The sequence below is a fragment of the Mobula hypostoma genome, chromosome 4 (genome assembly GCF_963921235.1).
Source record: "Mobula hypostoma chromosome 4, sMobHyp1.1, whole genome shotgun sequence".
Lineage (NCBI taxonomy): Eukaryota > Metazoa > Chordata > Chondrichthyes > Myliobatiformes > Myliobatidae > Mobula > Mobula hypostoma.
Genome location: NC_086100.1, coordinates 112,810,888 through 112,828,448, shown reverse-complemented (window position 1 = coordinate 112,828,448; position 17,561 = coordinate 112,810,888). Strand labels below are relative to the sequence as shown.

The 17,561-nt window shown below is 41.1% G+C and overlaps 2 protein-coding genes across 15 annotated transcripts in view; one reads left to right on the top strand and one right to left on the bottom strand.

The window, feature by feature from the left end:
- Positions 1-5,722, bottom strand: part of larp7 (La ribonucleoprotein 7, transcriptional regulator) — a 41,579-nt gene extending 35,857 nt beyond the window's left edge. For 6 of the 9 annotated variants that reach the window (XR_010017718.1, XR_010017721.1, XR_010017719.1 and 3 more), the window contains exon 1: positions 5,117-5,326. The gene's annotated coding sequence lies outside the window, so the exon portion shown is untranslated. Of the gene's footprint in view, positions 1-5,116; positions 5,327-5,675 lie in introns of those variants that run through there. The other 3 variants (XM_063046387.1, XM_063046389.1, XM_063046388.1) reach the window with 3 other exon arrangements.
- A 16-nt stretch (positions 5,723-5,738) lies between these two features.
- The window catches only part of LOC134345552 (5'-3' DNA helicase ZGRF1-like), a 126,206-nt gene continuing 114,383 nt past the window's right edge, over positions 5,739-17,561 (top strand). For 5 of the 6 annotated variants that reach the window (XM_063046383.1, XM_063046384.1, XM_063046381.1 and 2 more), the window contains exons 1-4: positions 5,745-5,939; positions 8,613-8,755; positions 16,816-16,888; positions 17,413-17,493. In XM_063046383.1, the coding sequence (XP_062902453.1) occupies positions 16,868-16,888; positions 17,413-17,493 (102 nt within the window). In that variant the 5' untranslated portion in view covers positions 5,745-5,939; positions 8,613-8,755; positions 16,816-16,867. Of the gene's footprint in view, positions 5,940-8,612; positions 8,756-16,815; positions 16,889-17,412; positions 17,494-17,561 lie in introns of all 6 variants that reach the window. The other variant, XM_063046380.1, reaches the window with a different exon arrangement.

Genomic DNA, 17,561 nt, shown 5'->3' with positions numbered 1-17,561 from the left:
CCTCCTCCATCCTCCGAAATTCCAGTGAGTACAGGCTCAGAGCCATCAAATGTTCCTCATAACACTTTCATTCCCAGAATCATCCTTCTGAACCCACTCTAATACCTCCTCATCTTTTCTTAGATGAGGAGCCCAAAACTGTTCACAATTCTCAAGGTGAGATCTCACCAGTGCCTTATAAAGCTTCAGCTCCACATACCTGCTCTTATATTCCAGACCTCTTGAAATGAATGCTAACATTACAATTGCCTTCCTCAACACCAAAAATCCAAATATACAGCATCCACTGCATCCCCTTTATCTATCCTACTTGTAATCTCCTCAAAGAATTCCAACAGGTTCGCCAGGCAAGATTTTCCCTTAAGGAAACCATGCTGATTTCGTCCTATCTTGTCCTGTGTCACCAAGTACTCCATCACCTCATCCTTAACGATTGACTCCAACATCTTCCCAACCACTGAGGTCAGGCTAACTGATCTATAATTTCCTTTCTCATGCCTTCCTCCTTTCTTTAGAGTGGAGTGACATTTGCAATTTTCCAGTCCTCTGGAACCATGCCAGAGTTCAATGATTGTTGAGAGATCATTACTAATGCTGCCAGAATCTCTATCACAACCCCTTTCAGAACCCTAGGGTGCAGTTCATCAGGTTCAGGTGACTTGTGTACCCTTAGGTCTTCCAGCTTTTTGAGCACCTTCTCCCTTTTAATAGTAATTGCACTCACTTCTCTTCCCTCACACCCTTCAACACCTGGCACACCGGGCTTCTACAGGTATCGTATGAGCAAAAGGACAGCAAGGGACAAAAATTGGTCCTCTCGAAGATCATCACGGTCATCTATGCAAGGAGCCAAAAGAGATGGAATAGACCTTAAATGTATTTTTTTGCATCTGCATTTCTTTGAGAGATGGACAGTTTATAGGAGTAAGGCAGAGCAGCCATGAGGTCACAGACCCTGTATAGATTTCAAAGGAAGAGGTGTTCACTGTCTTGAGGCAAATCAGGGTGGATAAATTCCCAGGGCCTGACAAGGGGTCTTCTCAGCCCTTGTGGGAGGCTAGTGCAGAAATTGCAGGGGCTCTAGAAGAGGTATTTAAAATGTCCTTGGCCTCATGAGGCACCAGAGGATTGGAGGATAGCTAATATTGTAAGAAAGACCTAAGAGTAAGCTGGAAAATACGCAAGTAATGGGTAAGTTATTGGAATTTACTCAAAGGGACCAGATATATAAATATTTGGATAGACAATATCTGATTGGGATAGTCAACAGACCTCTGTGTGTGGTGGGTGATGTCTAACCAATGGTTTTTAGAAACACAGAATTCTACAGCATGTTATGTGGTGTCGACCACATAACCTACTCCAGAAACTACCTAGAATTTCCCTACTGAATAGCCCTCTAATTTTCTAAGCTTCACGTATCTATTTAAGAGGCTCTTAAAAGACCTTATTATATCCGCCTCCACCACCGTCCCCGGCAGTACATTCCATGCACCCACCACTCTCTATGTGAAAAACTTACCCCTGACATCCCCTCTGCACCTATTTCCAAGCACCTTAAAACTCTGCTCCCTCATGTTAGTCATTTCAGCCCTGGGAAAAAGCCTCTAGCTATCCAGACAATCAACACCTCCCATCATCTTATACACCTCTATCAGGTCTCCTCTCATCCTCCGTCAAGGACAGAAGACCAAGTTCACTCAACCTATTCTCATAAGGCATGCTCTCCGATCCAGGCAACATCCTTGTAAATCTCCTCTGCACTCTCTCTATAGTATCCAAGGAGGTTACCAGAAATGTTGATGAAAGAAAGGTGGTGGACTTTAGCAAGGCCTTTGACAAAGTCCTGCACGGGTGCTTGGTCCTGAGCGTTCATTTGCTTGGCATTCACTGTAAGTTAGTAAATTGGATTTGACATTGGCTTCGCAGTAGAAGCTGTATGGTGGTAGTAGATGGTTGCCTTTTCCACTGGAAGCCTGTGACTAGTGGTGTGCTATTGGGTCCGTTGTTGTTTGGCATCTATATCAACAATCAGCAAATTTGTGGATGGCACCAAGATTTGGAGGGGGGGAGGTGGTAGTGGACAGCTAGGAAGGTTCAGTCAAAGCTTGCAAAATAACCTGGAGCAGCTGGAAAAATGGCAGAAGAACATTAAAGCAGACAAATGCAGACGCCGCGCCCCAACAGCGTCAATGAATACAGACCCATGGCATTGACCTCCCACATCATGAAGACCCTGGAGAGACGTTCTGGAACTGCTCCAGCCTATGGTCAGGCCACACTTAGATCCCTTCCAGTTCTAGGAGTTGAGGGTGCCATCGTCTACCTGCTGAACTGTGTCTACGTCCACCTGGACAAGCCAGCGAGCACTGTGAGGGTCATGTTTTTTGACTTCTCCAGTGCGTTCAACAACATCCGCCCCGCTCTGCTGGGGGAGAAGCTGACAGCGATGCAGGTGGATGCTTCCCTGGTATCATGGATTCTTGATTACCTGACTGGCAGACCACAGTACGTGTGCTTGCAACAATGTGTGTCCGACAGAGTGATCAGCAGCACTGGGGCTCCACAGGGGACTGTCTAGTCTCCCTTTCTCTCCACCACTTACACCTCGGACTTCAACTACTGCACAGAGTCTTGTCATCTTCAGAAGTTTTCGGATGACTCTGCCATAGTTGGATGCATCAGCCAGGGAGATGAGGCTGAGTACAGGGCTACAGTAGGAAACTTTGTCACATGGTGTGAGCAGAATTATCTGCAGCTTAATGTGAAAAAGACTAAGAAGCTGGTGGTAGACCTGAGGAGAGCTAAGGCACCGGTGACCCCTGTTTCCATCCAGGGGGTCAGTGTGGACATGGTGGAGGATTACAAATACCTGGGGATACGAATTGACAATAAACTGGACTGGTCAAAGAACACTGAGGCGGTCTACAAGAAGGGTCAGAGCCGTCTCTATTTCCTGAGGAGACTGAGGTCCTTTAACATCTGCCGAACGATGCTGAGGATGTTATACGAGTCTGTGGTGGCCAGTGCTATCATGTTTGCTGTTGTGTGCTGGGGCAGCAGGCTGAGGGTAGCAGACACCAACAGAATCAACAAACTCATTCGTAAGGCCAGTGGTGTTGTGGGGATGGAACTGGACTCTCTCACGGTGGTGTCTGAAAAGAGGATGCTGTCTAAGTTGCTTGCCATCTTGGTCAATATCTCCCATCCACTACATAATGTACTGGGTGGGCACAGGAGTACATTCAGCCAGAGACTCATTCCTCCGAGATGCAACACAGAGCATCATAGGAAGTCATTCCTGCCTGTGGCCATCAAACTTTACAACTCCTCCCTTGGAGGGTCAGACACCCTGAGCCAAAAGGCTGGTCCTAGACTTATTTCATAATTTACTGGCATAATTTACATATTACTATTTAACTATTTATGGTTCTATTACTATTTATTATTTATGGTGCAACTGTAACGAAAACCAATTTCCCCCAGGATCAATAAAGTATGACTATGACTACTATGAAATGTGGGGTGTTGAACTTTGGTGGGATAAACCAGGTTAGGCTTTACAATGAATAGTAGGACAGAGAGGAGTGCGGTAGAACAGAAGAATCTGGGAATACTGTTCCATAATTCCTTGAAATACATATCGCAGGTAGACAGTATCGTAAAGAGAGCTTTTGACATATTGGCCTTATGTTGAAATTGCTCAAGATGTTGGTGAAGCCTAATTTGGAGTATTGAGTGCAGCTCTGGTCACCTGCCTACAGGAAAGATATCAACACGATTGACTGAGTACAGAGAAATTTTACAGGAATGTTGTTGGGACTTGAGGACCTGAGCTATAGAGAAAGGCGAAACAGGTTAGAATTCTTGGAACGTAAGAAAAAGAAGGGAGATTTGACAGAGGCCTACAAAATTATGAAGGGTATAGGGTCTACGCAAGCAAGTTCTTTCATTGACCTTGGATGAGGATGAATCTCGAAATCATGGGAGCAGGGTGAAAGGTGAATTGTTAAGGGAGAACATTATAGGGAACTTCTTCACTCAGAGGGTGGTGAGAGTGTGGAATGAGCTGACAGTGGAAGTGAGTTCAATTTCAATCTTTTAAGAGAAATTTCCATAAGAACATGGATGGGAGAGGTATGGAGGGCTATGGTCCAGGTGCAGATCGATGGGAATACATAGGCAGAATAATAATTTGGCATGAACTAGATGGGCCAAAGGGCTTGTTTACCACTCAATGAAGTGATGAAGAGCATAATTATGGACTAACTACAACGAGGCCCAATCTTCAGAAAATAAAGCAGGTACATTATTTAACTTCCACCTGATACTCTGTGGCTACGGAAACCAATTATTCTAATTGAAACTGCATAAGGAAAGACAACAGATGAAGTTCCTGTTATTATCACATTGTAAAAGGTGTATCCCTGCTACTTAATGCACAATTCAGGAGAGATCTGTTTTGTCTCTTAACCTGTTCATTGTACAATCATGGAGCCATCCTCCCCAGCACTAAAAATAAAGGGATATATTTTGGGTGTCTGCAGTTTTTACTCATAGGCTTTCAGAACAGACACCTGCATTGAATACTCAAAGGGCTTCTGTTAGTTGGGATGTGTAATCATTGTAAATTATGTAATTCTGTAAATTTACCCGACTATATTCAAAATTTTAAAGTTAAGTAGGTGGTTATAGGAATTGAAACTGTAGTTAATTATTTATTGTTATGCTGAAGCATAAAACATGTCAGGAGAGTGAGATTCTCTTGGATCCTCCAAAACACACTTTCTCTCTCCGAGAGGTTCGCTGTATGAATAAAGACTTAATATATATTATTTCCCAGTTTCCGTTTGGAATTCATACACCCTTGCCCAACATCCTTCGAAGGAACAGCACTTTGCTGATCTATAACATCATCCGTTTTTACTTGATGATTAAAGTCTACAGATGGACGAGCCGTAATATTGACATTACATTAAAAATCCACATTAAAAGTTTAAGTACCAAACACTACAAAAATAAATATCTGGATTGATCGTAAGAACCATAAACTCAGACAATGCATTTTCAAGTGTACACAAAACCTCACAAGTAAACAGAACATGACACTGCTCACCCACATGCGTGCTTTCAATCCCCAAGGTGCAGGGGAATATGCTGCTGGGCTCACAAGTCGGTGTTCAGTCCTCCCGTAGATGATAGGACTACACAGAAGGCAAACAGATAACGCGCGCCACCGCCGTATTAAAGGACCCGCGTTCTTCCTGTCTGCCCAAGATTCCACGCCTCACCAACCCCTAGTAAACACATGTTTAATCATAGCAAATGTGGAACACCCGGTGCATCCAATAACAGAAAACGGCGCACTAAATGCATCATGGCAGTCAATGAAAACACGTTACAGTGTACCTAACAAAGTAAAAACGATAAGAATCGTATACCTCAAAACAAGACCTAAAAGTCGAAATTGAAACACATTACACAAATTGCATTTAAAAAATGCAGCAGAGTAAGAAATTAGGATACGAAACGTACTATTGACAGATAAATGCAATACACTCAACACACCAAATAAATATAAAAGATCGTATATAATAAACACAAATGATCATAATAAAACAAACAAGCTGCATTAATTGAAATAAATATCATGCCAAAGAAACACAAGAAGCTACCTTTTTCTCCAATCCTGCGACACACACTGACCTGCGGCGTCGCGGTTTGATGACGTGGCACGGCGGGAATATTCGAGGTGTCTGCGGCCCTGCTGGGCTTTTTGTCGTCCTCTCACCGTCTGGAGGCTGTGGTGCTGGAGCTTTCGGCTTATTGAGTCAATCCGCACTGGCGGCGGAGGCGAGCGTCAGCGAGGACGGCAGGTTCGTTCGGGTGAGCGCCGGCGGGGAGTTTGGGAGATCCCTGAACGTTTCCGCCGACAGCAGGTGAAGTGATGGCGCTTTTGGTTGGAGAGGCTTGATGTGAGGCGCAGTACCGCGCATAACAGCAACAAGACTTTTCATGCAACTGGTTGGGTGTTTGAAGTTTGGGATTGACTGATCAAGGTCAGGTTTATTATCACTGACTTGTATGACATAAACCTTATTTTGCGATAGTACGGTGCTAAAACAAGATTATTCTAAATTAACGGAATAAATATATAGTGCAAAATAAAGGAATAAAGAGGTAACTTGTATGGACCATGCACAAATCTGATGGTGGAGGGGAAGAAGGTACTTCTGAATCGCTGAGTCGGGGTCTTCAGCCCTTGTACCTTCTGACGGTAGTAACAAGAGAGAATGCTCTGGATCGTGAGAGTCTTTAGTGATAGACAATGACACCTGAAAAAAAGCGTTGTTCATAGTCATACTTTATCGATCCGGGGGGGGGGGGAATTGGTTTTCGTTACAGTTGCACCATAAATAATTAGATAGTAATAAAACCATAAATAGTTAAATAGTAATATGTAGATTATGCCAGGAAATAAGTCCAGAACCAGCCTATTGGCTCAGGGTGTCTGACCCTCCAAGGGAGGAGTTGTAAAGTTTGATGGCCACAGGCAGGAATGACTTCCTATGACGCTCTGTGTTGCATCTCGGTGGAATGAGTCTCTGGCTGAGTGTACTCCTGTGGCCAACCAGTACATTATGTAGTGGATGGGAGACATTGTTCAAGATGGCATGCAACTTGGACAACATCCTCTTTTCAGACACCACCGTCAGAGAGTCCAGTTCCATCCCCACAACACTGGCCTTACGAATGAGTTTGTTGATTCTGTTGGTGTCTGCTATCCTCAGCCTGCTGCCCCAGCACACAACAGCAAACACGATAGCACTGGCCACCACAGACTCGTAGAACATCCTCAGCATCGTTCGGCAGATGTTAAAGGACCTCAGTCTCCTCAGGAAATAGAGACGGCTCTGACCCTTCTTGTAGACAGCCTCAGTGTTCTTAGACCAGTCCAGTTTATTGTCAAATCGTATCCCCAGGTCTTTGTAATCCTCCACCATGTCCACACTGACCCCCTGGATAGAAACAGGGGTCACTGGTACCTTAGCTCTCCTCAGGTCTACCACCAGCTACTTAGTCTTTTTCACATTAAGCTGCAGATAATTCTGCTCACAGCATGTGACAATGTTTCCTACCGTAGCCCTGTACTCAGCCTCATCTCCCTTGCTGATGCATCCAACTATGGCAGAGTCATCCGGAAACTTCTGAAGATGACAAGACTCTGTGCACAGTTGGGACATGACTTGCAGTGTCACCCATCAATTCTTTAAATCTGGCCTATAATAAAAAGATGCATAATGATCATCTTTACTGCGGAATGATACAGCAAGTGCTTTTTTCTTTTGAAATGTAACTAGATATTCAAAGTACATTTATTATCGAAGAATGTATAAATTATACAACCTTCAGGTTGTTTGCTTATAGGCAGCTGCACAGATATTCAGTGATAATAATGGTAAATTTTGCATGTAGCTCTGTCCCATCATTAATATTCATATGAGTCATTGTTTTCAAAGATGAACTTGGTGAAGTGTAATTATAGGAGTAGGCTTATTGATGAAACTAGTGCTACCTGCATTGCCCTCAAAATAACCAAATACAAGCCAGATATAAAATATTTCTTATTGTTAGTGCAACAAATGGTCTCACTAAGAGCAAAGTATTTACTTACCTTTCCTTGATCTTTTATGAATGTGCACCAAAACTTATAATTTCACATCCACATTTCTTATGTTATATTTATTTATTGACATACATTGCGGAGTTGGCCCTTTGAGCCACTTTGCCCAGCAATGTCACCCCCCCCCCCAATTTAACCCTAGCCTAATCACAGGACAATTTACAATGACCAATTAGCCTACCAACTGGTACGTCTATGGAGTGTGGGCGGAAACCGGAGCAGCCGGAGGAACCCACACAGTCACAGGGAGAATGTATAAACTCTACCGGCAGCAGTGAACCCGGGTTGCTGGTACTGTAAAACATTGTACTAGCCACTGTGCTACTGTGCCATCCATGAGGTACAATAACAATACTCTTTAGAAATGTTTGTTTTCAATTGTCTCTTTTAAAGATTAATATTAAAAAATTTGAACAGGTTTTCTATAATGCTTCGTTTATTTCCATGTCTCTGTAATACCTTCGTTTATAGTAAAACAATGAATGAACATAAATAAGCAACAGGACTCATCCTTTTTCTTTTTTAAAAAAAAAGTCCATAGTTATTGTTACTAATTCAGTAACCAATGATAATCTATGCTCAAAATTATCATGGCGTGTGAGAATTTTTTAGAAGATTATTGCCAATTTGGGTACATGCATTCAAAAAGGTTCGCCACCACTGTGCCAGAACATACGTCCTTTTAATGGGCCAGTGGTAGGTGACAGACTAATTATATACAGATGCACATTATCATATTGCTGACTATTTTAAGCTATAAATTCAACTGGTTTATAAGAAATGTTAATTCAATTAAAACAAGACCAAAATGATAAATGGCTTTTAAATCCATAAAACCATTCCCCTTGGCCGACGCTGACCATCAAACACTCAGTTACACCAATCCTACTTGAAACTAATTTTTATTTTCCCCATGTTCCCCTCCTAGGTCATACTGCTTGGCTGCACACAAGGGGCAATCTACAGGAGCCAATTAACCTGCCAACTCGCGCATGTGGGAGAAAACCAGAACACTTGGAGGAAACCAAATGTTGACAGGGAGATGATGCAAGTCCAGATGTAGCACCTGAGGTTAGGATTACACCTGGGTCACTGGAGCTGTGAGCCAGAAGCTCTACCAGATGTGCCAATGTGCAGGCATCCCTGCAGCTGTTGATCCTGTTTCAAAATATTTTTTAAGTTCTGGCTCTTCTTGACATCTTAATTTAAGTAAGATGGTTAAATTAAGAACGTAAGGATGAAACACAATCAAGCTATATTTGACTGGATCATTTCATGAGGTATTAGGGTAGGTGGAAAAATGCTTGTTCAGATTAGTGAAGTTTAAGAGGAGTTTTTCATCCACAACATTTGAGGGAGAAAATTCCAGTTTTTAGAGCTCTGGCAGTTGATAGTAGTGTAACATTTTAAAACTAGTGGATAGAATTAGATTGGTTCAGGTGTGTCAAGGGATTTTAGGGTGGAAGAGATTTAAAGTTAGAATGGACAACATTATGGGAGAATCTGAAAACTAGGATAGCCATTTTAATCTCATTTAATATTTTATACTCAAGCAATATCAGATCACCTATTAGGAAATGAGTTAGGACAGGTGACGGAAGTGTGTGTAGGGGAACACTTCGGTTTCAGTGATCATAACACCATTAGTTTCAATTTGATCATGGATAAAGATAGATCTGGTCCTCGGGTTGAGGTTCTAAACTGGAAAAAGGCCAAATTTAAAGAACTGAGAAAGGATCTAAAAAGCGTGGATTGGGACAGGTTGTTCTCAGGCAAGAATGTGATTGGTAAGTGGGAGGCCTTCAAAGGAGAAATTTTGAGAGTGCAGAGTTTGCATGTTCCTGTCAGGATTAAAGGCAAAGTGAATAAGGAACCTTGGTTCTCAAGGGATATTGGAACTCTGATAAAGAAGAGAGAGATGTATGACATGTATAGGAAACGGAGCAAATAAGGTGCTTGAGTACAAAAAGTGCAAAAAAATACTTAAAGAAATCAGGAGGGCTAAGAGAAGACATGAGTTTGCTTTGGCAGTCAAGGTGAAGGATGATCCTTTCTTTTCAAATCATTTTATTGCATTATAATCAGTTAAATGAACATATCAATAATAACAATACCAAGAAAACAGGATTACAATAATAGCAATAATATATACAAACATAAGTTCCAAATATATCCAGATATGTCCACTCGATCCCTTGATAATTGAAACAGGAAAAAGTTCAAAAGATTTGTTCAAGGAAAAAAAACAAAAATCCCCTAAACTAAATAGCAAACAAAACAAAAAAGTGGGCTGCCATAATTTGTCAATTATAATCATTCTGTCCTTGACTCTGTTCTTCCTTCCATAAACGATTAGGTATCAGGAAAAAGGATTCTAAAAAAATATCAACTTAAGTCATATGTATGGAAATATTGAGTAAAAGACTCCCAAGTTTCCTCGAACTTAATTGAGGAATTAACCGTGTTACTCCTAATTTTTTCTAGGTTTAAACAAGCTGTAGTTTTAGAAAACCACTGAAGTGTAGTAGGGGGATCAAAATCTTTCCATTTAAAGAAAATGGATCTTCTGGCCATCAGCGTAACAAATGCTAACAAACGGCAGGCTGAAGATGATAAATACAGGTTTCCCCCGCCATCCAAAGGTAGAGCGTTCCTATGAAATGGTTCGTAAGCCCAAATGTCGTAAAGCAAAGAAGCAATTACCATTTATTTATATGGGAAAATTTTGTGAGCATTCGCAGACCCAAAAATAACCTACCAAATCATGCCAAATAACACATAAAACCTAAAACAACAGTAACATATAGTAAAAGCAGGAATGATATGATAAATACCCAGTCTATATAAAATAGAAATAATGTATGTACAGTGTAGTATCACTTACCGGAATTGGTTCAGCGCTGAGCACACTGATGGTGTGTTAAACTGAGTCGTTGCAGGTTTGGGTGGTGCAGTGGCCCCCACCCTCTAGGCCACCGAGCGATATCGTGCTGCGAAGCATGCAGGGGTCCAGCGGTAGCCAGGAGGCACACAGCATATCTTTAAGAAAAAAGCCAAAACAAACATGCTAATTAGTTAGGTGCTGCCCGGCACATAATTGCCGGCCCAGATCAGTGCTGTTTTCCGATTGTGTCATCTCTGATCTCGGCCGACGATTACATGTCCAGCGGCAGCTAATTAATTAGCATGTTTATTTTGGCTTTTTTCTTAAAGATGTGCTGTGTGCCTCCCGGCTACCGTTGCATTCCCTGCGAATCGGTATCTGTCCGCGGCCTGGGGGTTGGGGTGGTGGGACACTGGGGTGTCATCTCGTCATCGTCTATTTCCATTAGGGCAGGCAGGTCATCTTCTATCTCTGCCCGCCTCGATGTCGAAGGTCGAGGTTCGTCGTCTGCTGTGACTGATGTGGTGGGCTTGCTTGACTGCTGAGCCTCGTGCATTTTTCTATCACACAGTTCTTTGTAAGGACTCAAGCCACCTTGCAAATATCCCCTAAACCTACGTACCCTTTCAAAATTAAAGTCGTACTTTATCATTGCAGCGAAAATCTCACGCAGTTGCTTCACGTTCAGTTCGCTATTGCATTCGGTTTCGATTGTTATCCTTTTTTCTTCCAATTGCATCAGCTCTTCATCTATCAGATCTTGGTCATAGGATGCCAAAACCTCTTCAACATCATCTTCGTCAACTTCCACAAGCCAAACTCACTTTGTCCTTGCTTCGTTCACCACGATCAAAACGCTTAATTATGTCTAGTTTTATGCTAAGTGTAACACCCTTACGTGCTCTTTTAAGCTTTTCTGATACCTTAGAACTAACTCATCTTGCAAACGACTGCTCACAGGCTTGTGTTTAAGCAATGCTGGCGAGAATGCTGTTCCAAATCCGGGGGAGAGCGGCTGCTTGGGGCGCGCGCTGATTTTTTTTGTGCGCTGATTTTTTATCGGGCGCTGTTTTTTTTTCGTAGCAATGAAAACACCTTCTGAAAGCGAAAACAGGGTACTAATGTAGGTCTTTCGTAACAGTGAGGTTTCGTAAAGCGAACGTTTGAAAAGTGGGGGACACCTGTAACTAGAATCAATCATTGGTAATCCAAAAATTGCAGTAATAGGATGGAGTTGTAAATCAATATGTAAAACTGCTGAATCAATATCAAAAATGTCTTTCCAATATTTTTTCAAAAGAGGGCAGGACCAAAACATATGGGTTAAAGAAGCAACCTCTGAGTTACATCTGTCACACATAGGGTTTATATGGGAATAAAAATGGGCTAGTTTGCCTTTTGACATATATGTTCTATGAACCACTTTAAATTGTATTAAAGTATGTCTAGCACACATTGAAGAAGTGTTAACTAATTTAAGAATCTTTTCCCATTCTTCTATGGATATACTTGAAGTTGTCGTTCCCATTCATTCTTTATTTTATTAGATATACCTGAAGGGATTTCATTATCAAGTCGTAGATAGTTGCTATTACAGTCTTTTGTGAGGGATTTAAACTTAAAATTTTTTACATAATTTCTGCTTGATGTGACATCGGAAAGGTAGGCAAAATAACATTCAAAAAATTTCTAATCTGTAGATACCTAAAAAAAAGTATGATCTAGGCAAATTGTATTTATTAGATAACTGTTCAAAAGACATAAAACAGTTATCCGTTAATAAATCACGAAAACAGTTTATTCCTTTCATTTTCCAAAAAAGAAAGGCCTGATCAATTCTGGATGGTTGAAAAAAGAAATTAAATAAAATAGGGCAAGGAAGGGTAAATTTATTCAAATCAAAAAATTTAGGAAATTGGAACCATATTTGTATTGTATATTTAATTATTGGGTTAGTAATTTGTTTGTTCAATTTAGTAAATGCAAAGAGGAGCGAAGCCCCTAAAATAGACGCCAATGAAAATCCTTGCACAGACTCGTGTTCAAGATTCAAACCACCTTGGACTTCCCAAAGAGCTTCTACAGGTATCCAAACAGATAATCCAAAGAGCTTCTACAGGTATCCAAACAGATAATCCAAAGAGCTTCTACAGGTATCCAAACAGATAACCCAAAGAGTTTCTATAGGTATATTAAGAGCAAAAGGATAGTAAAGGATAAAATTTGTCCTCTTGAAGATCAGAGTGGTTGGCTATGTATGGAACCAAAAGAAATGGGGGAGATCTTAAATGGTTTTTTTTGTGTCTGTGTTTACTAAGGAAACTGTCATGGAGTCAATGGAAATGAGGCAAACAAATAGTGAGGTCATTGAACCTATACAGATTGAAGAGGAGGAGGTACTTGCTATCTTGAGGCAAATCAGAGTAGATAAATCCCAAGGACCTGACAGGGTATTCCCTCGGACCTTGAAGGAGACTAGTGTTGAAACTGCAGAGGCCCTGGCAGATATATTTATCTGATGAAGGGTCTCGGCCTGAAACGTCGACTGCACCTCTTCCTACAGATGCTGCCTGGCCTGCTGCGTTCACCAGCAACTTTGATGTGTGTTGCAGATATATTTAAAATGTCAGTATCTACGGGTGAGCTGCCGGAGGATTGGATGATAGCTCATGTTGTTCCGTTGTTTAAAAAAGGCTGTAAAAGTAATCTGGGAAATTATAGGCCGGGAAGTTTGACTTCGGTAATAAGTAAATTGTTGGAGGGGGTACTAAGAGACAGAATCTACAAGCATTTGGATAGACAGAGACTTATTAGGGAGAGTCAACATGACTTTGTGCGTGGTAGGTCATGTTTGACCAATCTATTGGAGTTTTTCGAGGAGGTTACCAGGAAAGTGGATGAAGGGAAGGGAGTGGATGTTGTCTACATGGATTTCAGTAAGGCCTTTGACAAGGTCCTGCATGGGAGGTTAGTTAGGAAGATTCAGTCGCTAGGTATACATGGAGAGGTAGTAAATTGGATTAGACATTGGCTCAATGGAAGAAGCCAAAGAGTGGTAGTAGAGGATTGCTTCTCAGAGTGGAGGCCTGTGACTAGTGGTGTGCCACAGGGATCAGTGCTGGGTCCATTGTTATTTGTCATATATATCAATGATCTGGATGATAATGTGGTAAATTGGATCAGCAAATCTGCTGACGATACAAAGATTGGAGTGTAGTGGACAGTGAGGAAGGTTTTCAGAGCTTGCAGAGGGATTTGGACCAGCTGGAAAAATGGGCTGAAAAATGGCAGATGGAGTTTAATACAGACAAGTGTGAGGTATTGCACTTTGGAAGGACAAACCAAGGTAGAACAGACAAGGTAAATGGTAGGGCACTAGGGAGTGTGGCAGAACAGAGGGATCTGGGAATACAGATACAAAATTCCCTAAAAGTGGTGTCACAGGTAGATAGGGTCGTAAAGAGAGCTTTTGGTATATTGGCCTTTATAAATCAAAGTATTGAGTATAAGATTTGGAATGTTATGGTGAGGTTGTATAAGGCATTGGTGAGGCCGAATTTGAAGTATTGTGTGCAGTTTTGGTCACCAAATTACAGGAAGGATATTAATAAGGTTGAAAGAATGCAGAGAAGGTTTACAAGGATGTTGCTTGGACTTGAGAAACTGAGTTACAGAGAAAGGTTGAATAGGTTAGGACTTCATTCCCTGGAGTGTAGAAGAATGAGGGGAGATTTGATAGAGGTATATAAAATTATGATGGGTATAGAGTGAATGCAAGCAGGCTTTTTCCACTGAGGCCAGGGGAGGAAAAAAACCCAGAGGACATGGGTTAAGGGTGAAGGGGGAAAAGTTTAAAGGAAACATTAGGGGGAGCTTCTTCACACAGAGAGTGGTGGGAGTGTGTAATGAGCTGCCAGATGAAGTAGTAAATACGGGCTCACTTTTAATATTCAAGAAAAACTCGGACAGGTGCATGGATGAGAGGTGTATGGAGGGATATGGTCCAGGTGCAGGTCAGTGGGACTAGGCAGAAAAATGGTTCGGCACAGCCACGGAGGGCCAAAAGGCCTGTTTCTGTGCTGTGATGTTCTATGGTTCTAACTGGAAGTCATTTGGGGTTCATGAATGTAGCGATAGTGGCTGAAAGGAATGATGCAAAGCAAGACATCTAAGCAGTAATGTTTAGATAATCACATTTTCGGAGAGTAGGGTGAGAAGCTAGCCAAAATTTTCATTGCAATAGTTATTCTGGTGGTAACAATGACATGAAGTTTCTGCAGTTGATGTGTTGAGTCATGATGGAGTCTGAAGACAGTGCAAAGCTTAAGGTTTTAGAGAAAATCATGTATAGTTGAGTAAATACATGGTACAAATAGCCAGAGGAAGTAGTATGTATGGGCTTAATATGAACTTTAAAAGATATTTGAACAGGTTAATGGATAAGAAAAGTTTAGAGGGATACGGGCCAGCTAAATGGGACTGGCTCAGGGAAACACCTTGATCAGCACGAAAAAACTGGGCTGAAGGAATTGTTTCTGTGTTGTTTAACTTTAGGCTCAGCTCTTAGTCAAAAGGAGTGCTATTTTTCTTATTGTCTGCACAGCCTCAGTTCATTGCCAAGAAGAGGGATGAAATTGGTATTAGTTGAGGAAATGGTTTGTGGCAGACTCTGAGAATGATAGTTGCAGTTAAGTGAAATTAAAGTTCATCCATAATGAATGAGTGGGTATTAATGAAGTAATCTGAGAATTATGGAGCAGTGTTACAGTTGTTGATAGTGTAGTGAGGTAGAGAAGGGTGTCATCAGACTACATGTGGAATCTGGTGTATTCTCAGGCAAAAGTACATGTGCATGAAAAACAGGAACAGAGCAAGATAAATCCTGGGAATTCAGAGCTAATGACATTGAAGGAGGAACAGAGATCATTGCAGCTCAGGCTGTGACTGGTTAGATAAGAGTAGACTATTTGTGTGGGCAATAGTGAAAATTATTGGAAAGAGGCTTATGTGCAGTCCACCTTCGTCAAAGTGATATGACAGTTACACAGGATATTGTCAATGCCTTTGCTAGCGGCAAGTTTGGTTGGAGTGGAAACCTGGGAACCTAGTTAGAGAGAGTCAGACAATGAATAGTGAGCAGAATGGGCACAAATATAGGAGGTGATAGCTCTATCAGGACTTCAAGCAGAAACACTTGCATCTATATAGGGTCATTCACGATCTTGGTTATGCTAAAGCATTACATGCTGATGAGGTACTGTTGGAAATGTCACTGTTGTAATTCAGGAAGCAGGGTAATATATTTAGGTACAACTTGCTGTTTTATGTACAACTTGCTGTTGCCATCATCATTGTGATGAGCGAATCCTTTTTGTGGTATTAATTGGTTAAATATTCCACAAGACACTAAGGGTAACTTTACTGCACTTTTTAAAGTAGTGCCATAAGATCTTTTACATTCAATTGATAATGTAAAAGATCTGTATTTTAATGTCTAATCTGTAAGATCATACCTCAGAAACTGAAATATTGTCTAAATACTTCATTAAAGCTTCAGGCCAGATTTTTTTTGTTTGAATTTCTGGACGGAAACTGAAACCTACAACCTTCTGATTCAGAACCATTCTGCTGAAGGTCAGACAGTAGAGAGGAAAGGGACACTGAAGGTGGGATATTATTTTACAGTGAAGAAGAGATCATGGACACATTTGTGTCAATATTAACAGGATAAAGTCAGTTGTCTCCATCACAGTCTCCTCTTTCTTGTCTAGCAAACTTAATCAAATTTCCCCCAAGCGTAGAACTTGTGCCTTTTTCCTGTTTCTGAGATAATCTTGTTAATGAGACTTACTCAATACTGTTCTTGTGTCTATTCCTTCTGAGCATGTGGCCATCTAAGTTCCTTTCCTAGTCCCATGAAAGCTCAGGATCATCAGTGATTGGTTCTCAAATCTGATTCCACTTCCTTTTGCCTTTTTTCATTTAAACAAAAACATTGTATTCCCTTGATTCCAACAATCGAGATTACATTGAGGACTAGGGGCCTAAGGTGATCTCAGTACTATTCTTAATGCCTACTGCAACTGGGCTTTATTATCAGATTCCTATCTCCAAGTAAGAAAAGCTGATCATTGCATAAAATAATCCAGCTCAAAAGGTTAATCTCTCCGTCTCTGTTACACCAAATATTTTACACCATTCAATGAAATTGCTATGTCTATAAACACTATATTCTTCTTCTGCCTAGAGCTGAATTAGGCTTGCTCAAGTGACCTGGAATTTGAAAAGTGGGAAAGAAGATGTCTTGCCGTGAGTTTATTGTGAGTAAGCCAAATTTTTCATTTCTTCCTTTGATATGTGGAAGTCTTGATAATTATTTTTGTTATGTTTATCCTTTGTTATTGCCTCAAACTTCCAAGTGTAAATTTTAGTTTGAGAAATCTTAATTTAAAAACTTGTTGTTAGACTGAAGTGCAGAGTGTTAGGCCTGCATAGGCAGGCACCTCCCGGTTTCCACCCAGCTAACCTGCCACTCGTTGCCAACTCATTACCTGCAGCCTATTTAAACCCAGCTCTCATCTGAAGTTTTTTGTTCACCCATCAAACCAGCCAGCTTAAACCAGTTGCACCTAGCCTTCAGTTACCTTGTTGCCTTGTTGTATCAAGTATTTGTTCTCTCTTGTTTTGTGACCCCTCGTAGCTTGTTATTTTGCAGTTTATTAGTAAAATATCTTACTGCTAAATCATCTCTGCTGCTCTGCTTTTGGGTCAAGTCTCCCCTACATTTCCTGACAAAATGTGAATCGTTTGAACACTTAATCCTTGCTATGTTTTTCAATTTCAGGTGTTGTACACTATTCAGAAAAAACAAAAAACAAAGAAGTGGCATGATGGCGTTTTAAAGACCAGTTCTTCTGGGAATAAGGTTCGATCTTCAAGTAGTGAAATAATGGAGTACTTCTGTAAGATTTTCAACTAAAATATAGTTTAATA